Source organism: Lipotes vexillifer, unplaced genomic scaffold (assembly GCF_000442215.2).
Source record: "Lipotes vexillifer unplaced genomic scaffold, Lipotes_vexillifer_v1.1 scaffold240, whole genome shotgun sequence".
Lineage (NCBI taxonomy): Eukaryota > Metazoa > Chordata > Mammalia > Artiodactyla > Lipotidae > Lipotes > Lipotes vexillifer.
Window position 1 is genome coordinate 6043734 of NW_006797481.1, and position 27607 is coordinate 6071340.

At 32.0% G+C, this 27607-nt stretch overlaps 1 protein-coding gene across 1 annotated transcript in view; it reads right to left on the reverse strand.

The window, feature by feature from the left end:
• ATRNL1 (attractin like 1) overlaps window positions 1-27607 on the reverse strand; it is a 713182-nt gene that overhangs the window by 507072 nt on the left and 178503 nt on the right. Inside the window, exons 19-20 of the mRNA XM_007469606.1 lie at window positions 22752-22889; window positions 3774-3867 (exon numbers count right to left, since the gene is read on the reverse strand). Of these exons, the coding sequence (XP_007469668.1) occupies window positions 3774-3867; window positions 22752-22889 (232 nt within the window). The remainder of the gene's footprint in view (window positions 1-3773; window positions 3868-22751; window positions 22890-27607) is intronic.

Consider the following 27607-nt stretch of genomic DNA (forward strand, 5'->3'; position numbering starts at 1 on the left):
GGCTCCAGACGCACAGGCTCAGCGGCCATGGCTCACGGGCCCAGCCGCTCCACGGCATGTGGGATCTTCCCGGACCGGGGCACGAACCCGTATCCCCTGCATTGGCAGGCGGACTCTCAACCACTGTACCACCAGGGAAGCTCGATTCTCATTCTTTATGTGGAATATTGGAAAGTACAGGAAACTGTCCACTGCAGCCTTGATGAAACCCTAAAAGCCATGAGAGTTGGCAAGATGTATCGTAAGTATCTGCCACAACATTTTATCAAAACTTCTTTCACCTATTTTTATCTGATTTCCCCTTTATTTCCCACTGAGGAACATTAGTTTCTGTCAGTAGGGTTGTTAGAAGGCTGAAGGAAAAACAATTTAATACTACTGACCTTCATTACACATACATTGAAAATGACAGACATTATATTTTACATAATGCAAATATGGGTCACCTTCACATTGTAAATTGAGAAATTTTACAAAAATAATATGTGTGTTTTCTTTAAAGTCTGCATGTTGCTCCTCAAAAGTAAACAATTTTCCTAGAGAATACCACTTCACTCATTTCATATTTATATTTATATTATAGTTTACTTTTCCATTAAATTAATTTTTAACTTACCATTTTTGAGTTCCAACTGTGTTTAGGCCAGGGCCAGAATGAGAACTTTACCTTGGCAAGATTAATAATTTGGTGTTCCTTTAAATGAATATTTTGACCCCATACTGAAGCCCTGCCCACTGTGTCTGCTATTCCCTTCCCCCAGCATACACCACAAGAAATTATCTCCAATTTTTTCCATGAGCAACTGGTGCGGTTCATGAAAAAAAACTCTAAAAAGTGTGTCGACCTACCAATTCCTCGGCCCCAGGACCTTCACACTATTGACAATGAGCACTTGAGCACCAATTTATCAGCCACCTCAGCTGGACTCTGCTTTTAAGCTTCCCGCTGTCTTCACTCCAGGTTAGCCAGTGTTCCTGTCTCATCTCTCCCTGAAAGCTCTTGTTTCTCTTTAGAGTTTCGGTCATTTGGTTACCCTGTAATCTCAGTTCTCCAACACTTTCAAGAAAACGCATGAATTTGCAGTTCGCCCAGCTTTTCTTTCTTTCATTGTAAAGGTGGGAACAATGCTTTTTCCAGCTCTCTACATCTTGAGCAAAAACTGGAAATGCTATCGTTCATTTTTACTTGTTTGCTTTACTGATGTGGTTTCCCTTTCTGTTTACTACATTCTATACCCAGAAAATTTTAACTCTTCTTTCAAGTTCCATCTCAAATATGCTTTGCTCAAACTTTCCTTATTCTTCCATGATAAATCAATCATTCCCTTTCAGTACTCCTTCACTACTTTCTTCATTCTATTCCATTAAATAAATTTATTGAACACTTACATTGTAGTACTGATGCAATGGTCCCTAAAGAGGTTCACTTAATAAAGGATACAGGCAAGTACATAGATAATACAAGGAAAAAATTAGTAAATAGGAAGAGAACCAATTTCAATTTGGAGAGGTTATGAAAAATACACAAATGAGATGTGATGTCTGACTACATACTTAAAGCCAAACAGAAATTATCCTGGGAAGAGGAAAGAGTTCATTCATAAGCATCTCAAATCACTAATGTATCAATAATAAATTAAAATAGTATATTTTGGCTAGTGTCTCCACTGCTAGCCTGAAAGAAGCTTTAAGTAAAAACCATGTGTTATTCATCTTCATTAAGAGTAGCAACCACTCATTTAATAATTGTTTACTGACTTGAGTGACTGGCTTTGCTTCTTAAAGAGAGCATTTTTTCCAGTATAAGCACACTGCAGGAAATTATTGCTTTAAGTATGAGGACCCTATTGTCATCACTGCTCTACACTCAAATAAATAAATTAAATTAAACAAATATTTATACAAATATAAATATATATTTAATATAAATATGTAAATAATATACATATATTTCTATTTTATAAATATATTTTATATTTGTATACAAATAATATATTATATATATATTATATAATATAAATCTTATATAAATAAATAAGTAAGACAAAAAAGTAATGAATGTAATTCTATCTACAAAAACTGTCCACAAAATACCCTCTACAAATTAGTATTCCAAGTTTTCCTCTGCTTATTAAAAATTTCCCGTTTATAATAACTAGGGCAAAATGTAATTTCACCATTCAGAAATATATGATTTATTTTTCTAATATTTCATACATATGCCAAATCCTGTAATTCTGTATATATAACCTTAGAAGCCCATGAGTTCAGTGAATTAAAATACTGTCTCTCTTACCTGGAAACAAAAATATGTTTCTAACGTACTGCATCACATAACAGATAATTATTATGGATGGTTATACCATTTGTGCAAAAGTAAAGTACAAATTTAAATTGTCAGTGTTTATAATGATAATGGAATCTCACAACAAAAGTAAAGTATTTGTTGCTTAAGACCAAGAGCTACTACACAATTCATTGGGGGAAGAGAGGTGCAAGGAACAGTACAAAATGAAAATGAAGGGCTCTCGTTAAAAATTTATTAAGAATTTTAATATGGAAACAGAAGAACATTCAATCAGGCATGATGCCCTTCTAAGCATGAGGCCCTGTGTAAATGCACATGTCACACACCCAAGAAGTTGGCATTACTTATGACAACCAGTATGTAGCACTGCAAAATACTGGAGGCATCTCTCTGACTTAAAGCATAGGACTCTGATTTAATCTCATTGGTACTGAGAACAAAATAGCCTTCCTTAATAGGAATTTCCCTAAGATCTTATGCTTTGACCTCATTTTTAAGTTTAGAGACTATGGAGAAGGAATAAAAACTGGTTCTGCTCACCTTCTCTTGAAAACCTATGATACCTCAGTGACTAGTCAAAGATATAACCATCTAACTTGAAATGTTTAGGATAATTCTATTGTAAATAATGTATTGTTCTAAATAAAAACAAACAAAAAGATCATTTTCCATGGCTAACATATCTCTTTGGATATAAATTTTTACATATAGTTTTGGAGAATCTTTTATTAATTTTTTAAGTAATTATTATAATCAGAATTTATGGTTTATGTCATACAGCATATTATACCTAATATAAATGTAAGTGCATATATACAACTCAAAACTATAAAAATGATTTTAATATATGAAGAATATGAATAAGAAAAAACATTTAAGTAACATGAAACAACTACTTTTTAAAGCTACTCCTTTTGGAGGTAGGTGAGAATAACAACTAAATTATAAAAAGACAAAAAACCACTCATAAAACTACTGGAAGCAGAGTAACAAGAGTGGGTTCATGTCTAATGAAATAACAGAGAAAAAGAAGATAAGTATAAGAAACCACTTGCAAGGCCTAAAAGACTATAATGATCAGAATTAATAATAAAAGATTCAAAAGAAGGAAATGCATAGAAACATTGGATTTCAGTTATTTAACAAGATATAGAGAGAAATTATAAAGCTAGCAATGGAGGTTTGATATATAAGATATTTTTCCAGAAAAAATAAGAATGTTTCTTTTTATCGGAGAGATACAAAAGACAAATATTCTTTGGGCTCTGTTTTGAAGGCTCCACAAAATTGTCATTTTAAAGGCTTAATTTTTTATGAAAATTGATAAAATGCAAGTAAACATAGCTTACAACAATACTGGTTGCTTAACTAACACAACACTAAACTTAAAATGGAAAACCTATAACAATTAGTTCTACAGCATAAATTCAACCCATGAAAGTTCTAGAAAGTAATATTTACTTACAATTGGCATTGATCACCTTTTATTCCTTTAGTTGTGCAGAAGCATTTTCCTGTGTGCATATGACAAATATTTGCATGTCCACTGCATGTGCAAGCTGTAAGTCAAAACCAAAATGATATTGAATATTCCCCATCACAAACATATGCATCACATTTCAGGGAAGGTTGTATTATCTTACCTGTAAACCATCGATTATCCTCTTGCCATCCCCAAACTAGGGTTAGCATACAAGTTATTTTTTAATTAAGGGGAAGTAAATTCACTTATTTAAAAATTTTGTGAAACTCTTCAAAGTCTTTGGGGTATCCTGAAGTCTAGTGTGGATCCAAGTATTTATCTCATCCTTCTATGGACTTTTTTCCATTTCTAATTTGGTACATCTACTTAATGAAATGAGTTTCAAAGAGCATAAGATCTTTGGAGTCAAACAGCTCAGCTTCAAAATGTACATCTAGCTTCAAAATGTACATCTATAATCACAAGCTATGTGACCTTGGGCAATTTATGTAACCTCACTAGTCTTAGTTTCTTCGTCTTCAAAAGGAAAAAGGAGCTCTCAGGACTTAGAATTAAATGAGATAATGTATTTTAAATTCCTAGCACATATCAAGCACTTAATAAATGCAACTATTACTTCCACTACTGTTACCACTGCCAACAATAAAAAAATATAATTTTACATATTGTATAAAAAAGCATATCTGTTTATTTGCCCAAATATCATCCTTTTCTGAGATCATTCTCAGTTTTAGTATTCCAGAATACTACCTGAAACATTCCATAGCATAACAGTTACATATAGTCAATTTGGTTCATACTGAACTCATTTCATTTTCTTACTTTGCATTCCTTTGTTAAAGATCAGCGTTCCAATTATTCAGGACACAAATCTCACACTTTATTGTGCCCAACATCCAATCAGCTGGCGGGTTTAGTTTCTACATGCAGGATCTTTCTTGTATCTGACCTCCTCCTTTCCACTATGATAACACATCATTCAAGTCCTGTCACTCATGCTCTCTTACTGACACCAATACATTACATAACTGATCTTTCTGCCTTCCGTATGGCTACAACTTATTCTCCAATCCTGAGACATATTCTCCAGAGATAAGGCTGATCATGTCATCAGCCCTTTCAAAAACCTTTAATGCGAACTACTGTGTTCCTGCACACCACCAGCTAGTTAAACCATTCTATTGATAAAAATGAAATAATGATTTCATTCCTGATTTTCATACACATTTAAAAATAAGATAATGAGTCACTGATTTTGATCAAAATATAAAATATTTTAGAACACTAAGCTTCTTATTAATTGTTTATGATTATTTGCTTTGAAAAAACACATAATTAATATAAAGTAAATACACACAACCCTACACACACATAAAAAATAAATTTTGGTATTAGGTAGATTATTAAGAAGCCAGGCTTTCTTTGCTAAAAGAGACTTCTACATAAAAGTGTGGGTTTTCTTTCATAAAGACTATTTAAATAGATCAGTATAATCTTCCTTTAAGTTTGTAGAATTAACCATGGAAACACAACATGTGAGAATTTTAGAAATGAATGACAAGATGCAGAAGTGCAAGGAATAAAGGAAATTATCATGAGCAAAAAAGGGACTCAGATATGCTGATAACATGTAACTTCATAAATAGTGAATGAATATACCATGGTATCTTTTAATATTAACTTGCCGTTTCACATTAATACTATCTTGTATTCAGAACTTCACTAAAAAACAAATGATGCACATTAATATTTTAAAACTTGGGTAAGCTTTTTATTTACCCTTTATGGCAGAACTAGATAATAGTCACACTTGCAGCATTTCTTTAAAGAATTATCAGTGTATAGTAGCTTTAATAATTTCTGAGACAGAAGAAATATTGTGTTAAAATACCTTTTAGTGAAAACTCATTTTGAGAGAATTCCCTTCTGGTGCTACATTTCAGGCTAAAATGGCACAAATGTATTTTAAATTCAATTGTTTAACATTTATACTTCATGACAGTGCTGAAATCATTCTGTTGTTGTCAGCGTTTGAGGTTATCTTTTTATGCTGAATAAGCACCTATAAAATCATCATACTGTGGCCTTTTGTTTGGTAAATTTTATATGATGATGATTTTATAGCCTAGTTATACATTACAGGAACATTATGAGGTCACATGGTATTTCTGTTTCCCTATAATATAAATTTGCAATATCAACTTATAACTAAAACTAAACAATAAGGATAGAAAAAAAGATGCTATAAAAGTTATTCAAATAAATTGTATATAAAGAATATACTTTAGAAAAGGAAATCAAAAAATAGTCATTGGCAGTACTTGTTTCGAAGTCAGTTTATGTGCCTCGATCCTTTAATTGCTATGTCATTGCTATTTGTCACACACATATACAACAGCTTCTGGGAGTTAGGAGATCATGTCCACTTAATTTCCTTTATATACTTCTAGCATAATTATACTTGATATTTAGTAGATATATTACATTAGGTTTCAAATATAGTAAGAATTCTGGCAAAGACAAATGTTCAAATAGCCACATGACTTAAAATTAATTCTTCAAACTTATATTTTTATTAATAGCTCTAAGCCCAAATACCCATCATGTGTGGTTTATGAAAAGGGAAAACAGAACATAGCTGTTTCCCTTTGATATAAATAAATATGAAATGTTGATACCAATAGTATCTTAGCAATCTGGTTTTTCTCACTAAAAACTCAAAAATTACAACTATTGCCATGTATTAATCTGTTGCTGAGAGTATGATTTTGTTTTCTCATGGAAAGATGACAAGTCTCATAATTTAAAATATGTCATTTGACTTACAGAGATTATTTTGTTTACTTAGGATATTGGGCACCCATATTTGCCTAATAAAGAGTAAGTGAGAAATTAAGAAATGATTCTTTCTCCAATAAATAAAGCACAGTGAGACTCAGTTATTCAGTCCTTGTTCCAGTATTTGTTGAACGCTGTTGGGCGAAAGGCACTGCTCTAGAACTAGTCGGAGAATATGACGGTGAACAAGAATCTAGAACTTAAGGACTGGAACTGCCAAGTAAATGGTACTGTTTTAAGGATTTAAGTTACAGGTTGGAAAGTCATAAATTGCCAAGAGGGCTATTAAGATTCATATTTTATATTTCAAAGCCGTCTAACATACTGAAAAATGAGGAGAAACTCTAACCATCTGTTTTAAGGGTCAGTAAACTATATCCATGAGGGCAAGTCCTCACTTCCTATTTTTTACGGCCCATAAGCTGAGAACGGTTTCAACATTTTCAAAGGACTGTGGAGAAGAAGAAGGAGGTGAAGCTGGAGGAAAAGGAGGAGGAACAAGAGGAGGCAGCAGCAGAGCAGCAACCATACCTGTACCTGGATCACAAAAAATAAAATATTTACTACCTGATCCTTTAGGGAAAAAAAAATTGCCAACCCCTGACCTATAACCACAAAGCCTGGAAAGACATAACTTGTCAGTGCTTCATTCTGACTGAATGTTCAAAACACAAATCTCATTTAAAACAAACAAGGTTTTGGTTTTTTCTTTTCTGATAGAAGAGGGTTAAGCATAAGCACTGAAAATATTTGACCAAAATAAATTTCAACCCAGCTCTTCTGGAATTGTATTTTTAATACATTGTGTTTAGCTTTGATAAAGAATAACTTTAGTCATATTTCATTTTCTAACTCTAGCAAGATAAATTTCGTGAACATGCCTAATGACTACCATTAAAGTTTTTAAACCCTTTAAATTTTACTTATTTCTTTAATCTGAAGTTTTCATACATCTAAAAGAGTAGGGCAAAATATTAATACCCTGGGCTACAGATGAGGCAAGAATGACACATATTATTAGAATCTATTCACAAACCAAACCTCAATACCAATGAAATACCAGGCATTTTTTCCCACATTCAGTTCTACCACCAAAAATTACTACTTGTCTTAAGTTCAAATTCTTAAATTCCAATTTATTGAATTTTTATTGCATCTCTTTTTAAATCTGCAATGTTTTCAATGAGATTGTTTTTAAAGGTTGTTTTGAATAGTTATTAATCAATGAATCAAATCATCTGAAAAAAGTCGCTGAGTATTCATTATGTTAAAAATATAAAACATGAAGTAGGTTAATGATAACAATATTTTGCAACCATATATGACTGCACTATTTCCAAAGTACTTTCACACATATTACCTATTCAATCTTTACACCATATGTATTATACTCATTTGATAGAATAGCCTCAAAGAAATGAAAAAAAAAAGTCCTCACTTACACATCTAGTAAGTAGTAAAGAGTTATATCCTGAGATTCTTTCAACTTCTTGATAGACAATATATATGTGTGGATGGCACATATAGATAATATGTAACATTCTTGACCATATATGCTTTTTAATTTCAAGTATATAATGTACTTTTTTAATGGTTTGAAAGCTGAAACTAACCTGAAAACATCAATGATAATAACGTATTCAGTAAATACACCATTAAATAGAAGTACTAAGATTGCAAGGTTGATTCATTATTAAGAAATTCATTAATACACCATATTATCAAATCTAAAAAAATATATATGATTATCTGCACAGATGTTAAAAAGTCTTTGACAAGTCAATGCCCATTCCTGATAAAACATTCAATAAAATAGTAATTCAAGGATACTTTCTTAGCATAAATACACACACACACACACACACACACACAAACATATGTATATGTGTGTGTATATATACTTTTTATATATATCTATATATACACATATATATATAATAGCCAGTATCTTGCTTAATAAGAAAACACTGGAAGCTTTTCTTCCACTAAGATCAGGAATAAAGCAAGATTCCCCAATAGATCTATTACTCTTAAAATTGTATTAGAGATATTAACCAATGTAATTATACATGAAAAGTTAATTGATGTGTAAGGACTAGAAAAAAAGTGAAACTATCTCTATTTGTAAATGATATGATAGTATCTGGAAACCCTAGAGAATCAGTGTTAAAACAAATTAAAACAATAAGCAATTCAGTAAGGTAATAAATTTAACAAATTAATATGCAGAAATCAATAGCCCTTTAACAATAACCAGGTAAAGGATATAAAGTCTTATTTATAATTGTAATGAATAAGATAAAATACTTAGGAATGAATTTTAACAAAAAATATGCAAAACCCATGGGAGGCATAAAAGTAGTTGTGAAAAAATGGAAAGACACACATTGTTCTTGGAAAAAAAACCCAATATCATAAAGATGTCAGTTCTATTTGAATTAGTTTATAAATCTAACCCAATCTCAACAAAAATACTAACATTTTTTAACAGAACTTGATAAATTGATAATAATAATCACATAGAAAATATGCATTCAGGAATAGTCAGAAAAACACTAAAAAAGAAAAGCTAAAAAAAAAAGGGGTGGGTCCTCCTAGAGAAATGGAAATAAAAATAAACAAATGGGACCTAATGAAACCTCAAAGCTTTTGCACAGCAAAGGAAACCATAAACAAGACCAAAAGATAACCCTCAGAATGGAAGAAAATATTTGCAAATGAAGCAACTGACAAAGGATTAGTCTCCAAAATTTACAGGCAGCTCATGCAGCTCAATAACAAAAAAACAAAAAACCCAATCCAAAAATGGGCAGAAGACCTAAATAGACATTTCTCCAAAGAAGATATACAGACTGCCAACAAACACATGAAAGAATGCTCAACATCATTAATCATTAGAGAAATGCAAATCAAAACTACAATGAGATATCATCTCACACCAGTCAGAATGGCCATCATCAAAAAATCTAGAAACAATAAATGCTGGAGAGGGTGTGGAGAAAAGGGAACACTCTTGCACTGCTGGTGGGAATGTGAATTGGTTCAGCCACTATGGAGAACAGTATGGAGGTTCCTTAAAAAACTACAAATAGAACTACCATATGACCCAGCAATCCCACTACTAGGTATATACCCTGAGGAAACCAGAATTCAGAAAGAGTCATGTACCAAAATGTTCATTGCAGCTCTATTTACAATAGCCCGGAGATGGAAACAACCTAAGTGCCCGTCGTCGGATGAATGGATAAAGAAGATGTGGCACATATATACAATGCAGCCATAAAAAGAAATGAAATTGAGTTATTTGTAGTGAGGTGGATAGACCTAGAATCTGTCATACAGAGTGAAGTAAGTCAGAAAGAGAAAGACAAATACCATTTACTAACACATATATATGGAATCTAAGGGAAAAAAGTGTCATGAAGAACCTAGGGGTAAGACAGGAATAAAGACACAGACCTACTAGAGAATGGACTTGAGGATATGGGGAGCAGGAAGGGTAAGCTGTGACAAAGTGAGAGAGTGGCATGGACATATATACACTATCAAACGTAAAACAGGATAGCTAGTTGGAAGCAGCCTCATAGCACAGGGAGATCAACTCGGTGCTTTGTGACCACGTTGAGGGGTGGGATAGGGAGGGTGGGAGGGAGGGAGACGCAAGAGGGAAGAGATATGGTAACATATGTATATGTATAACTGATTCACTTTGTTATAAAGCAGAAACTAACACACCACTGTAAAGCAATTATACTCCAATAAAGATGTAAAAAAATTTTAAAAGGGGGGTGGGGGACTAGTTTTAATAGACAAACATTTATAAGCCCTCTAAAATTAAAACACTGTGATACTGGCACATCAATAGGCAAACCGATCAGTGGAGTAGCATAGAAGATCTACAAATAGAACTGAATACAAATGAAACTTTAGTATATAAAAATAAATATATTTTTATTGATATAAATAAAAATATATTTATTGTCAATAACTAAAGTTAGATGATTTGCTGTCAGAGAAGGAAAATAAAAATTTGGAAAGGAGGGAGGATAGAATGAACCCTGTAGTAAGGGATAGGAAATGAGAGGTATTAGTGTGAACTCATGGATTTTACTATAGAGTACAGGTAGATACAGAAATGGGCACTGATGTGTTTATATTTATGTATGAGAATTTATTGGTGTCTGTTATGTATACATACACCTATTTTCCAGTTCTGTCTGCTAGGATGATTCATAAACACTGATGGCCCTGTAGCAAACAGCCCAGTAAAGGAACCAGGGATGCTTGAGAAATGCCAGCTTCCAGTTAGGGCAGGAAAGGTTCAAGATGAGTGCCAAAACATAAGGAAATGCTCAAAGAATGATACATAGATAGATAGAAACATAGACAGATGCACAGATATATAGATAAATACGTAGATGCACAGATGAATACATAGATAAGATTCACAGACAGACAAACTAGAGAAGACAAAGCTTTTCATTGTAGAAGAAAGCTAACTAATTATTGTAGAAAGAATGAGGGAATCAGAAAATCTCTGTTTGGTAAAAATCACAAAACTAGTGAGTAAAAGTTTGAGAAGTAACATGATATTCACATAGTCTCATAGTATCTCCTACAAGATATTTTTTCATTAAAGGATAAAATAGTGACTTTATAGTGAAGAAATCTGGCAGACACCACTTTATGGCAGACATCTGGCAGACTTCACTTTATAGTGAAGAAATCTGGCAGAACATCTGAAAAGCGGAGAATACCTGTATTCCTAAAAAATGTCAACGTCATTACATAAAAAAAAAGACTCAAGAAATGTTCCAGATTAAAGTCTGAAGAGACACACAAATCAATGCAACTAGTAATCTTGAATTTTCTTTTGCTCTAAAGAACAATGTTGGGACAATTGGTAAGGTCTATGTTTAATAACAGTATGCATCAATGTTTATTGCCTAATTTCTATAATTATAATGTAGTGAAGAGAATTCCCAACTTTTAAAAAATAAACCCTAAAATCTTTAAGGAATAGAGGGATATCAAGTCTGCAATGTTTAATTGAGAGACAGGGAGAGAAAGAAGAAATCTGAGGGAATTTATTGAATATCCTTACAACTTTTCTGTGTGAAATTATGTCCCCCCCCAAAATTAACAGAACTTTTTTCAGTTTTGAAAAGATTAAACATTTCTAAATGTTTAAAAACAGATAATAAAATGTACTTTTATGTCTTTTACTTGTAGGTCAATAATAACATTATGTTAACAACTTTATTTGAAGAGTTCTTTGTTTTTCCCATATATTATTAAGGGTTTAGTTTCTATACTTCTGAGTAGAAGGGATGTTGTTAACAATATGTAAAATAATGATTCCATTTCTCAAGAAAACATTAGTCTTTATCTTTTCAAGAAAAACCAATCATCCTATGTGAATAATTACCCAAATGCCTACAGTTACCAACAATGGGATTCACATAAGCACAATACAACTTTAAACTTGAAAGAATTAGCTGCTGGCAGATAGAAAAATAAACAAAATATACCTTAAAATCATTTAAAATACGAATTATATGGTATACTGAAATAGATATTTTGAAGTTAGCTAAAAACATTTACAGGATAACACATTTTGTTAAAATGACCCCAAAATTAAGAGTGAAGTGAAATGTAGATGGTAAACTTCGAGAAGTCAGACACCAATAATCTATTCATCTTCTCTAGAAAAACTAGAAACTGAAAGGAATTATATAAATTTCATTTTTCTTCCTTATCTAAACTTCATATAACTTCTCACAGTATTTAATGAAAAATTTATGTACAAAATATTGGATTATTGCTCAATAAGTTATGAGTACAGAATGAAACACCATTGGTAATTATTAAAACTAATCCTCATTTAGAACAAAATAAAATATAGACTTTGGGACCAATATTGCTTCACTTCTGCCTCTATTACCGAAAAATAAAAGAAAGAAAAATCAACCTGAGAAAAATAGTAAGCTACTTTTTACCTCTTGCTCTAAAGTAAAAATATTGGTTGAAACGTGAAACCCACCTAGCTAGAAAGTCTGAATTACATTTTCTCTTAGATCATATGAAAATGAGTAAAACATATGACACAAATATTACATTTTCTTAGTAATATTAATATAGCAATGGGCTAACTATATACCAAGCACAGTACTACTACCTATGTAATAGCGTCACAAAGATAATGTAAAAATGATTTTTTTAAAAAACCAACTAAGACAAAACTTTTCTCATCAAGAAATTCACATCCTACTTAGAAAGATAAGTGAACAGTGACTTACAAAAACACTGATGGCTATCACCATGGAGGTACCAACACTGCCTGAAGTTAGGAGGGACATTACAAGTTTTCAGGCTGAAATTTCCAGAGTTGAGATTTGAAAAATGAGTAATGGAGTCCAGAGGCACAGTAGTGTCCAGGGAAGCAAAAATAGGAAAAATGGGTAAAGAGTTGGGTTTATATGAAGGAGTGGTTTGATATGAGGTGAAAAGGAATACAATATTGTGAATGTCCTACATACAAAATAAAGGATCAACTAAAAGAAAGTGAGGCCGATCTATTTAAAAACTGCTACAGTGGGCTAAGCTAAGGTAAAGGTAGACACAACTAGACAATGGCAGTTCAATATTATGGCTTCAAAATGGATTAGAGCTGACCACTGATTATATCTGAGATTCAAAGATGTAAGCACATACTTGCTTTGGAGTACAAGAGTCTGGTAGCTCATATTTCAATCCTGGTTCCATCACTTGCTGGCTTAACCTTTAACATGACTCTTTAGGCCTATGTCTTTGGTTTACTCCTCTATAAAATTGACATAATAGTATATACTTGACAAAATGCTTTGGAGAATATGAAAAAATTTAGGCAAAGCTCTTAGCAATGTTCCTGGTATGAATAAAATACCATTAATATTAGTTATATATGTTTTTAATATAATGCTTGGAGTTTGGCTGACAAGGAAAATGTTAATAACTTAACTTAAATGTGGACACAGAGAAAAAGAGAAGTAAAGGTGTGGTAGAATATGAGAAACATGGTAGGATATGAAACCAGAAAAATCACTCTCGGTCAGAGCATAAAAGGCCTTGAACGTCTTGTCAAGGAGGTTTTCATTTATTTCACAGACACTTTGGAGGCAATGAAAGATTTTGGAAATAGTCATAAAAATCACTGAATGTTTTGGGGAAGAAAACTATGTCTTTATCTCCTGATAAAGGAGATATAAGGGTGGATTACAAATGGAGAGATTGCATATATAGAGGGTAATCATTCATTAATTCAACAAATACTTAGTAAGAACCTATTCCATTTTAGGTAATCTGTAATATCCAACAGTAGTGGAAGAGAAGAGGAATCACGGGGGCCTAAACTAATAAAGGTAATGGAATATAAAGGCGGAGATAGGTGTCAGAGACAGTGCAGAGTCAGAATCAGCTTGGGACAGAATACAAGTGTTGAAGAAAAGGAAGGAATCAAAGGTACCATTGAAATTGAGCCCAAAAAGAACTGTATTACCATTAACAAAATGCGGGTGAAGTGAGAACATTTTTTAAATAATAAAGTTACTGAATTCAGTTTATAAACATTGATTTGAATAATAGTGGCCTGTACAGAAATGCTTAATAAGTCAAAAAATAAGTTAAAATTGCTTAATAAAGCAGGCTGCACTATTCACTAAACATACAATTAAATGTTTATATACTTGCTTTAAAGCCTACAAGTATAGACTGTGATTATTATAAAATCAGTAAATAGGCCTTTAAAGAAAAAGCAAGATAAAAGGTATAAAAAATTATATGTGATTAAGAGAAATGCAAATACTTGCATTTATGTCTTAATATATAAAAATGAACATTTGAAGAAAAGGCATTTCTTCTTAAATAATATGTTAAGGAGGATTTTGATATGTTTATGAAATATTTAAGAGAATATTTATGCTGGTGCTTTATTACACCTGCTCTAGGCATTTCTAATACATAATTAACTTCCCCACCATCACTAAGCAGTTTTTGAGATATGAAAAAGTGTGTATGCAAATTGGTATTTAGCTTGATTTTGGTTTTAAAAAATCTTTATTTTACATATCAGGACAAGGTAAGTACATGCTTAGAGTTTCTTAGTTAACCTCTAATTTTCTGTAACATACTAAATAAATGTTTTATATGTTTTAGAATACAAGAAGTACGCCCCACTTTAAATTCACCCCTTACTTTTTTTCATCCTAGGCCTGTCATTTGAAGCTAATAGTAATTCCTCAACCTTTGTAGATTAGGGTAAGAGCCATTTTTATTTTTAAATTAAATTTTCTTACCTTAATTATTAAAAAAAAAATAGTGCCAGATCCTTGTAACATAAAACCTAAAGCAATACATGATGATAAGCATCACGTCAAGTGAAATTAAAGAGAAATATTGAACACTTAGATAAAATAATGGTTTCTATCTTGCCCCAAATAGGTAAGTATTGTACTTGTAGACCTAAAACCATTGAATACTTTTTTGTTTAATTCTGTAAGAGATATACTAGTGAACTTACTAATGAAAAGAAAACATTCAAGTGACACACTTCATGGTCAAAACTGATAAATCAGAGATGGAGATAGTCTATAACATCGAGTCTAGGAGCCTAAAAACCACTAACCCAATGCCAAAGTCCAAGTAAAAATTTATTTTAAGTTAGGACAGGTGGAAAGTAGAACTTTGTGCAAATAAAAAGTAGGAAAGGAGATCTTGAGAAAGGTGTCAAAGTAAGCCATGCATGGCAAAGTTCCCCAGCACCTAAAAGTTCAGTGACTAATATCTTTAGCAGTTTCATGAGACTCAACCCACAGACAGTTCTTGCAAAAGGAATCTAAGAGAAAAGAGTAGTAAACTGCATTTTCTAATAACCCACAATCAAAGGTCATTCTAAAATAGCTGACAATGTCAGGGCCAAACAGTTTTCATAAACGCAGTTCTTCTTATCCTTAACATTTCCTTTTTGAGAACAAAAAGGATGAAAAGAGTTTGAAAAGATGGAGTAGGTAAAGAAAACAGGGTTACTGAGCAATCTGACATAGAGGAACACTTCTACAAGGAAAACAAAGTTTCAAAAACTTAGTATACAGAGAAGAGAAACTAGCTACAAATATTACAGAAGCTATGCAATAAAGACTTTGTTTAATCACGCAGTTGAAAGAGGCAGTTCTATATGATTTTAAAAGGCTCTCCTGTTTTCTTAAATTTACATAAAAATGTCATTCTGAAGAGAATTTTAGATCAAAGTATAACTTCATGACTATATCATATACTAAATAGCTACATGTAATGATATAATTATTCATCTAAGGGCCATTCTTTGAAATATTTAAAATCTCAGATTGGTTTTTCTCTGCCACACAGGATGATAACGTGTACTCAGAAAATACAAACTTTCAACTTTGTTGTGTCAAAGTAATTAATAAAAACAAGATTTCCATATCAAGTGATTTTCATTTATCTGCATTTTTAGATTATTCAGGTCAATGCTTCCATTTTGAGAGAATTAAACTTCTTACATTTATTTTCAGAAATGCTCGAGTTCATCTGGTTATAAACTTTCAGCTTCTCTGAACAATCTGCAATATGTAAGAAGGGTTTAAAATGAAAAAAATCTCCCATCCTAGTAGAGAGAAAGAAGAGTTCACTTATCTTCTTTACCACCCTCAAGTCTCAGAGCATATCTGTGTCATAGCCCAGTGTGTTTATTAAAGTTTTAAATATTTCTGTAAAAGCCTGCTATGGACAGATATTAATAATATGCCAAAAAGAAAAACATAAGTTTTGCTAATAAGAAACAAAGGTAAAAACAAAACTGTTACTATGTTGAAAGAACTTTTTTTCCTCAACCTGGAAACTAAGAGTTTCTTTATCACTATTAAAAGTAAAAAATATAGAAAGAAAATTATATACTATTTAAGAACCTAGAAAAAGAATAATAAAATGAACTAAAAGTCATAAATAAATACAAAATTACATTTTACTAAAACCAGTTATGAATGCAGTGTTAAAGGAAAAGAATTTATTCATAACACCAAACAAACCCATTAGACATCTTACAATAAAGTAACTAAAAACGGTAAGACCTAAATGAAGAAAACTATTAGTCATACAAGACTGCAAATTTTTTAAACGTCTGTATACTTCATATGGGGAGCTTTTTTCTTATAGTCCATTTTTTATGAGTAATTTAATAATGTTATTAAAATATTTTAAGATTAATAACATTATAGCTTAGTTTCTTACACTTAGAACAAGTTATAATGAAAAACATGCAGCTAATAATAGTTACAGAAAACTGAAGCATGCAAATTGCCTCAACTCTCAAGGGCCTACCCAGATCCTCCCATTAAAATTAATCTCTTTGTCCCTAATTCTATTGTTCAACTTCTACATAACACTATTACAGTACCTACACAATGTTCAGTTGACCCCTGAACAGGGAGGGGGTTAGGGACACCAACCCTCTGTGCAACAGAAAAATCCTGTATAACTTATAGTTGGCCCTCCATATATGCAGTTCCTCCATATACCAGGTTCCTCCTATACACAGTTCTGCATCTTCTATACACAAGATTCAACAAACCGTGGATAGTGTGGTACTATAGTATTTACTATTTTAAAAGTCCGTGTATAAGTAGACCTGCACAGTTCAAATCTGTGCTGTTCAAGTCAACCATATATAAATTTTAGTAAGTCCTAACACACTACTTTGCATATAGTAAGTAGTCAGTAATTATGGAATTCAAGGGTAATCCTTCATCGCAAAGTAGTACAGTATATTGAGTGTTGAGCTGTTGTAGCACATTGAGCTATTACTCTATTCAATGAAACTTTCATTTATTTTCTTTTACTAAAATTTATGTTAAATTGGAGATAACATGGCAAAAATAATACTGTCCCAAAAGTCTGATTCACACATATATATTAACATACTTAAGCCTAATGATGTTATAAATAGTAACAATAATAATTTGCATTATGGAGTTAACATTTGCTGGAAATACATATTATTTCATATGTTTATTTAAGCCTCACAGTAAATTAAATTAGCTGCATTTTGCAGGTGAGGAAAATGAAACAGTAAGAGGTTAAATAATTATCCAAGGTGACAGTGCCATTGCCAGAATATGGGCCCAATCAGTATAATTCCAAAGCCCAAACTCTTAACAATGTTATATTCTTTTATAGCTACAAAGACAGATAGATAGACAGATAGATAGATAGATAGATAGATAGATAACCAATGCCAGAGCAAGTTTGTAACAGAGAATCTTCCTGAACATTAATAAGAAATAAAATAATTTTAATAATAAAGCACTTTCAATAATTGTACTAAAAGAATAGCTATAAATATAACATAGTTTAAAAACAATCTAAAGGAAGTCTACAAGTACATTTATATATTGACAACATAGTTAAATGGCTTTAGTAGGCCGACTTTTTAAAAGAATATCTATATCTGCAGTACATTTAAAGCCTTACCATTCAAATATAAATCTATTTCCTTATTTCCCTTAACATCACCATGGACTTTGAATTTTAATACGTGCAACTACTAATGAAAAAATGAACTTTTCTCAATAAGGTGAACTAAAAATGAAAAAATAGTAGAAAACTTTTACTTCTCATATTTTATAAATTGATTTTAGCCATTGGCACATTAAATATAATTCACAAGATGTGACATATTATTTATTTAGTTAGATTGCTAATGTGGCCCTAAGAAATAAAAATGAATTTCATATATCACATCACTGTAGAAAAGTCATAGACAGAAAAATACAATTTTGCCAAATTTAGGAAATGAGGAAACTATAAGGAATTGTTTAAAGCTTCATAAACTACCAGGGAATGTGCAACAGTGAATAAGAAAGGTGTTTATCTTTCATTCTCTTTAGTTTTCTATTGCATTGTACCTCAGCTTTCCACATGTATAATGTCAGCAACAAAAATAATATGAAATAAATGAATTGGTCTTAAAACCTAGCAGAGAAGTATCATCCCCAAAGGGAAACATATTTCTAAAAGCACTATGCCTGGTGGAATGATAAAACTTACTATTTTAATTTAAAACAGTTTTTAGCTAATATACTTATTCAAACGTTCCTTTTGCCTATGTTGGCAAAAAATTAAAATAATACTCTGGTAATCTTCATGACATTACATTTGGCAATGGATTCTTAGATATGCACCAAAAGCACAAGCAACAAAAGAAAAAAGAGATAGACTGGACTTCATCAGAATTCAAAACTTTGGTGCTTTGAAGGACACTGTCTAGACAGTGAAAAGACAACCTACAGAACGGGAGAATATTCGCAAATCATTTATCTGATAAGGACCTCATAACTAGAATATATGAAGAACCCTTAGAATTCAACAACAACAACAAACCCAAATAACCCAATTAAAAAAATGAACAAAGGACTCGAAGATATACAAGTGGCCAATATGCACATGAAAAGACAAAAAGACTCAAACAAATATTTGTACAGCCATATTCATAGCAGTATTATTTACAATAGTCAAAAGGTGGAAGCAACTCAAGCATCCATCAATGGATGCATGGATTTTAAAAATGCGGTATATACATACAACAGAATATTATTCAGCAATAAAAAGGAAGGACACATGCTACTATATGAAAGAACCTTGAAGACATTATGCTAACTGAAAAAAAACAATCATTAAGGACAAATACTGGATAATTCCACTTATTTGAGGTGCCTAGAGTAATCATATTCATAGTGACAAAGAGTAAAATAGTGGCTGCCAGGGGCCAGTGTTGGGGAATGAAGAGTTATTATTTAATGGTTATACAGTTTTAGCTTTGCAAGATGAAAAAAGTTTTGGAGATGGATAGCAATCATGGTTGCACAACAATGTGAATGTACTTAATGAAACTGAACTACACACTTAAAAATGGTTAAAATGGCTAATTTTATATTATGTACATTTTACCACAATTTTTTTTTTTTTTTTTTTTTTTTGTGGTACGCGGGCCTCTCACTGTTGTGGCCTCTCCCATTGCGGAGCACAGGCTGCGGACGCACAGGCTCAGCGGCCATGGCTCACGGGCCCAGCCGCTCCGCGGCATGTGGGGTCTTCCCAGACTGGGGCACGAACCCGTGTGCCCTGCATTGGCAGACGGACTCTCAACCACTGCGCCACCAGGGAAGCCCCAACCACAATTTTTAAAACTGTTTTAAAATGGGCAAGAACTGGAATAGACATTTCTCCAAAAAAAAATATACGATGGCCAACAACTTCATCACTAGTCATTAAGGAAATGCAAATCAAAACTACAATGAGAAATAGTTTTACACCTACTAGGATGGCTAAAAGTTTCTGAAAATGTAAAATAACAACTGTTGGCAAGGATGTAGAGAAATTGGAATCCTCCACGTTGCTGGTGGGAATGTAAAATCGTGCAACCACCATGGAAAACAATTTGGCAGTTCCTCGAAAAGTTAAACATAAAATTGCTATATGACCCAGCAATTCCTCTCCTAGTTTATATACAAAAGAACTAAAAACTTGTATCCAAAAACAACTTGTGCAGTAATGTTCATAGCAGCACTATTCACAATAGCCAAAAGGTGGAAAAAAACCCAATGTCCATCAATGAATAAATGGGTAAAAATATTGTGATATATCCATACAAAGGAATAACATTCATCCACAAAAAGGAGTGAAATACTGATAGATGCTACAACAAGAACATTAAAAACATTATGCAAAGTAAAAGAAGCCAGTCACAAAGTCACATATTTTATGATCCAGTTTACATGAAATATCCAGAATAAGTAAATTTATAAAGAAAGAGCAGATTAGTGATTGCCAGGGACTGGGATGACTGCTTAATAAGTATGGCATTTTCTTTTGGAGGGAAGGAAATTTTCTGGAACTTGACAGAGGTGATGGTTGCACAATATTTTGAATGTAGTAAATGCCACTGAATTGTAAACCTAAAATGGATACTGTTATGCTATGTGAATTTGACCTCAAATTTAAAAAATGCTAAAAATGGGGTTATGGTTGGAAGCAATATATAAATAACAGAAGTATATGAAGTAAATTACTTCACAAAACCCCCATGGACTATTATATAGGCATTAAAATAATTTGGAGACTGTAAATGAAATCATTTTCATAAAAGTAAATTAAAACAATTGTATATTAAATATATGAAAGGCTGCAAACACATACAAATTGCAATGTGGAAAAAGAACAACCCAGGCGTGTTTTTGTTTTCTTAAAGTTTTGGAAACAAAACATTTATATATATATATATATATATATATATATATATAACATAAATAATCTATCTGAAATACACTTTTTGTCCAATGAAATTCTTGGCTATAGAAAATTCAGTAGTAAAAAGCTTTTTGGAAAACAGGATGGCTCCAAAATCCTTACCTTTTTACTTAATAAACATAAAATAACAAAATACTATGACTCCACTAGGTAAGGTCTACACTTTGTGGATTCCGTTGTACACATCTCTACTGCTGCTTCTGTATACAATGAACACAGCACTAAGCTGTGGCTTCTGGCTAATAAGGGCTACTGGATCCTCCCTGTCTGTATTAACACCACTTCTGCATTAATAGTTAAGAGTTAGGCCTAAGAATCAGACACTTTCTTCCTCTTATTAGCAGTATGATTTGGGTATTTTACTGTGTATTTGTCTGTATGTAAAATGGAGATAATTGTGACTTCTCTCATACAGTTGTTGTACAGCTGAAATGAGATAATGAATATAAGCTATGAGTACAGTGCCTAGAACACAGAAAATGCAAGCGTCAATTTGTGTATTACGGCCTCAATCAGGGCAGAGCTTTCCATATCACACAATTTCAATCAGCACCAAACCTGCTATTACCAGAGCAGTTTTGTTGACTCTAAGGCACAGCTCATCATTCTGTGTTTCTCAACCCTGAGTGTATATCAGAATCATTTGGGAAGACTTTGAAAAGAACCAAGAATCACCTTACGATAAACAAGGAGACTGATTTAATTATTTTAGGGATTGACCCAGACATCCGTATTTTTTAAAAGCTCTCCAGGTGGCTTTAATATGCAGGTAGTGTTAAAAAGTTTTATCTAAAGGCCCAGGCCCAACTCTCTCTATAAAGATTTCTCATCTTATCACAGCCAACAACTGAGGCTTTTCTGTGAGTGCTCTACAGGCTATTCCATTTAGAAAAAGTAGATTAAAGATTTAAGGAACAAGGACTAATCTAGCAATGAAGAAGAATTACTGAAAAAAAAAATTTTTTATGGAAATTTTTTAAAGAAAGACCAAATTTTCTTTTTTAAAAAGTAGGAGAAAGAAGCAGCAGGACAGAGGAGAAAATAGAGAAAAGAAGAGTTTCATGATCGAAAAATGATATGATAATAGTTAGCTCTTATAATGCTCTTTTAACGTGCTTCAATTCCTATTATATGTGACTCTATTACATAGGATCACATTTGATCTTTACAATAATCCAATGAAGTGTTATCATCTTCCTTCTACATATGAGAAAAATGAAGCACTGAGACACTAAGTGAATTAACTAAAGCCATACATTTAAACAGTGGCAGAGTTGGAATTTCAGCAAAGGACTGATTCTAAACTCATTCTCTTAAACCTTATGTTATATTATCACCCTGCCAAAAAAAACAAAAAAACAAAAAAACTTACGTGATGTAAGGCATACACAAAACCTTTATTTCTTATTCCTAAAGTAAAATGTAAAATGATAACTTACTATTATTAAAAAACAAATTATCAGCAGTGATTATTTTAGAATAGTAAGATTATAGGTAATTTTTAATTTATCTGCATTTGCTAAATTTCCTGTAGTAATCATGTATTCATTTTGAAATAAGAAAAAGTAAGATTTTCTTAAAGCAAGTATATCACAGAACTTTTATAGTTCATAGTCCCTAATAAATATATATTACCTTCCAAAAATATTGAGACTTAATGGAAAAAAACTTCTTTAATAAAATATATTTTCCACAAGAGGCATATCTTTCTTAATTTTCTTTTCTGTAGTAAAAATACACTGAAGTGAAAGAAAAAATAATTACCTGTACACTGTCCTCCGTTGGTTGGATCTCCATAATAACCTGGCATGCAGTCTTGACACTGCTTTCCTGTGGTAAGATTTTTACACTGTTCGCACACGTTATTATTGATGCAAGTGCTATGTCCATTACACTGGCAAGCTAAGGAAAATAGTAAAAAAAAAAAATTTTTAATATCTACATAACAGTATCAAGTATAACTGCCATCAAGACAAAGAATTTATTTTACCAATCTGAATGGCAGTAGAGTCCAACGGGCATTTCCCAAGTTTTTTTTAATGTGTGTCTCAAAATACTAATATAGGACCTTATATACAATAAATTCTGTATTGAAATTTTGCATATGGTCTGTAAAGTGTAGGGGTTAGAAATTTAAGTGAAACATAAAAGTTATATCTAAGGAGGAAATATCTTTTAACATATTCCTTAAAGATTCATGTGACAATTATGTCTATTAACAGGAATAAATAAAAGAGCTTTGACAAAGAATGTTAAAATGCATCTTAATTATATTTACATATAATAAAAAAGGATCAATAAATATAGAAAATTGTGTGGTAATAAGTCCTTACTTCAAGAAAATACATTAGTTTAAAATTAGCAAACACAGCACTTTTAAATTACTTTGTATAAATGTTTATCTTCTTTGGGCAAGAAAAGCTTCAAGGCTTAATTAAAATTCTATTCGAATGTGAACTAAACAGAAACAGATTTAAAGCATAAGATTTTTTTATGTCTTCTTAATATGAGGTCTAATATGTTTTCACATTAATATTACAATAGAATTTTAAATTTTCAGATGAAAGATAAAGTTCCTATATAAAAGCTCATGCTTAGTGTCTATTGGGGGCATAATACTGACTTAGTTTGGTGACATCTTGTGGAAACATCATAATCATTGTCACTTTCAAAATCATTTTCATCATTATTACAACTAAGATAGCATTTAATTGAGCTCTCTCTCGCTCAAGTCAAGAAAGCTAACGTTTAGTCGATTGCAGTTGTTTGTGGCTGGCATCTATATTCTGCTTGGTCAGTTTACATATTGTATCAGTTTTTAAAATATTGTAAATACTACCCCATGGCTAGATAGTGAACCAAGTGGCATACATGAATTATATAATTTAAGCCTCACAACAATTTTGTGTGGAAGGTACTATTTTTAGGGTTCTTTCTAAGATCAGGAGGCCTGGATTAAGCAACTACCCAAAGTCACACATTTAAAGAACGGCAGAAACAAATGCACAATCTGGATGTATGAATCAAAGACCAGACATTAAATCTCATACCTATTGTACGTAGAAAATTTGAAACTAAGACGGAAATCCCAAGAGACTAGCATAAGGTCATCAACATGAGTTAACATCAAAGAGTAAAGAAAAAAAAACAAACAAATACCTATATCTTACAGAAATTTTCAGAGGCATAACTATTGCAACATAATATAGAAATGACATGCAGTCATCATGGAAAAATGTTGAGTAATCTTCCTCTTTATGAAACTGAGAAAATTACAATATAGTTTTCAAATTTTATATTACATTATGAAACAGCTAGGAGAAAATTTAATAACAAGAAAAATATTCATAATAAATTGAGTGAAATAAGGATTCAAACTATATACTTAGAATGAACACAATTTTGTTTTTAAATGTATTAATATGCCCATGGAAAAGTTAATGATGGTTATCTTAGTTTAGTAAGATTTTTACGCATCATCAGTTTTCTACAATAAATTCATATTACTTTTATAAAAAGGAAAAATAATGACAAGAACTTTAATTTTTTAACATTGTGCCTAAAATTTTAAGTTATTTTTTCATCGAAAATTTTATGTAAAACCACTAATTAATTAATTCACTCAGGTAAAAACAAAATTTATTGAGTGCTCACTACATGTAAAGCATTATCTGAAAAAGTCAAAATAAGAGATGGGTTACTATAAGCATTTTTATGAAACCCTGGCTACATTTTTTCATCAGAAAAACAAATATCTCAACTCCTGAATAAAATGACTAAATTTACCAATCTCATCTAATATCCTCCTCATAGATTACCAGTGTAATAATAAAAAAAACTTGCCAGCAACAACAAGAATTGGGGTATGATGACAACTACCTAAGTAAAACTAGAAAGTAGTAACCTACGATACCTCTGGGAATTAAAAGAGGACTCCTGGCATGCCACTCAACTGTAACTTTCCTGAAAGTGACAAGTTCTGAAGGCAGTTCTGGCCTATGGTGCAACCAAGAAGCATATCAGCTGCTAGAATGAGATACAGGAAAGTCTAATGTTCCAAGTAATGAATATACCATACAGAAAGCTGGTATAATTTAGACCTAACTGCTGGCAAAATTTCCAGCAAAAAAGGATACTCATCGTTGCAGCTTATAACTAGTATGGCAGCAATGGCAAAGGATAAGGCATGTTATAGAAAGCACAACCCAGATGTAATAATGGCTGTATCAAACATAGGAAAAGGATATACTATAAAGCCTATGATGATGTTTTATTTTCCACTGCCATCAGGGGGTTGGATCAACAGGTAATGTAAGCTTGTATCTAATAGTTCTTCCAGGATACACTGTAACTTGAAAGGTTCTAATAACAACCTGGTTCTGGAACATGAATGAAACTAAAGAGAAGTCATCCACAATGTTTTGTTTAAATTTTAAAACCAGCCCAGATGGCTTCTCATCTATGTATACACAAACAGAAAAAAATGAAAATAAAACATAATGAAAAACACAGCACTTGATATGCAAATAAAGTACATCGTTTTGAAAAATATGTGCTCTCTAAAACAGATGTAAAACATTGAAAAGTATCTGTTTGGCATTCTCAACAAAATTCAAAAAAATATATACACAGAAAATCAAGGCTAAAATTTACCCAAAACTTTTTTTCAAAACATAGCCCTTTAGAAGAAAAGGGAATTATCATTGCTAAAAATAAAACAGGGATTCAAAACAAGAATGTGAAAGAGAAGTGTGAGCTAGTGACAGAACTTTACTATACATGGGGATAGACTAACAACAGCTAGTAGGTATGGGTTTCAAAACCCAGCAGGGCCAGGAGATATAATCTCTGGCATACTCAAATTAGAGAGCTAAATTGAACCATATTTAAAATGCTTAAAGCCTTCAATTGTAGGCCCTATCTGTGAAAAATGTACTAAAATACATCACAAGCCCAAAGAAGCAGAAAGGAACCTTAACATGGCTAAGAATGTATGAAAGACAAAAGTCATTTGTGAGAACTTAAAGCCTATACTGATCATATGGGTTGGGTTGAAATTCACACTTTCCATACAGTAGAGAAACCCCAACATCAAACAATGGTGTTAAAACCTGTTCTGTAAACAAGAAAAGCCTCATATGCAAAAGTAGACATAAATGGACCCTTGAAATACTTCTTCAACTCAGGTCACACAGAACAGAAACTGGAAAAACTTGATTCTGTAAACTGCAAGATAGTAAGTATTTTAGGCTTTGCAGACCATAAAATCTCTTCACAACTACCACTGCTGCCACTGCAGTACAAAAGTAACCATACACAATACACAAACAATTGATAATAGCTATAATCCAATAAAACTTTATTTACAAAAATAGGCAGTCAACCTGGTTTGGCCATCACACCTTCGTTTGCAAGCCTTTGATACAGAAATAAAAGACAATGAAAACAACAACAACAACACTTACTGAATTAAACCTCAAAATGAAAAATCACAAAGCATCATGAAGAAGAGTCAGGCAAAAGAGAGATAATAAAAATGAGAATTGACAACCCAAGAACTGGAGTAAAAGGACAATTAGAAAACAATAAAAATATTTAAAATAATTAAAGGCAGAAAAAATGAGAAAATTATGCTTAAAGAACTAAAGTTACATATGATGGCAATGTCTCAACAAAAAGAGAGTATCAATAAAAACACAGAAATTATAGAAAAGAACGAATGGAAATTATAAAGTAGAACAGTAAAATAACTGAAATGAGGGACCTCTCTGGCGGTTCAGTGGTTAAGACTCTGCACTTCCACTGCAGGGTGCATGGATTCGATCCCTGGTCGGGGAACTAAGATCCCGCACGCTGCACAGTGCAGCCAAAAAAAAGCCGGGGGCAGGGGGGTGGATAAAATTCCACACATACTAACAGAAATAAAATTAAAGCATTTAAAAAAAACTGAAATGAAAAATACACTAGAGATTCAACAGTAAATTTGAACTGGCAGAAGAATTAGCAAATTAGCAAAAGAAAGATCAGTAGAGACCATGGAAGCTGAAGTACAGAGAGACAACCGAATGAAGAAAAATAAAAAGAGCCTCAGCTAAATGCAGGACATCATTAAGTGCACCAACCTATGTGTAATGGGAGTGTTGGAAAGATAGGAGAGAGAGAAAGAAAGATAAAATTTATTTGAAGAAATAATTCCTGAAAAATCCCCAAATTTGATAAAAATGTTAATCTACACAACCAAGAAGCTTAACAAAATTTAGGTACAATAAACATGAAGAGATCGATAAATACGTTATAATAAAAGTGATAAAAGCCAAAAACAAGTAGAAACTCTTGAAAGCAGCAAGAGAAAATATGACTCCTCACCCAAAAAGATCCCAATAAGATTAATAACTGGCTTTTAATCAGGAAAAATGGGGGTCAGTAGCCAGTGGGATAATATATTCAAAGTCCTGAAAATAAAACTGTCAACCAAAAATTTTTTATCCATCAAGACTGCTCTTCAAAAATTAAAGTGAAACATTCACAGATAAACAAAAATTGAGAGAATTCAGTGTCAGCAGATATGCCTTACAAGAAATACTAAAGGAAGCCCTTCAATAAGAAAGCATGTGACACCA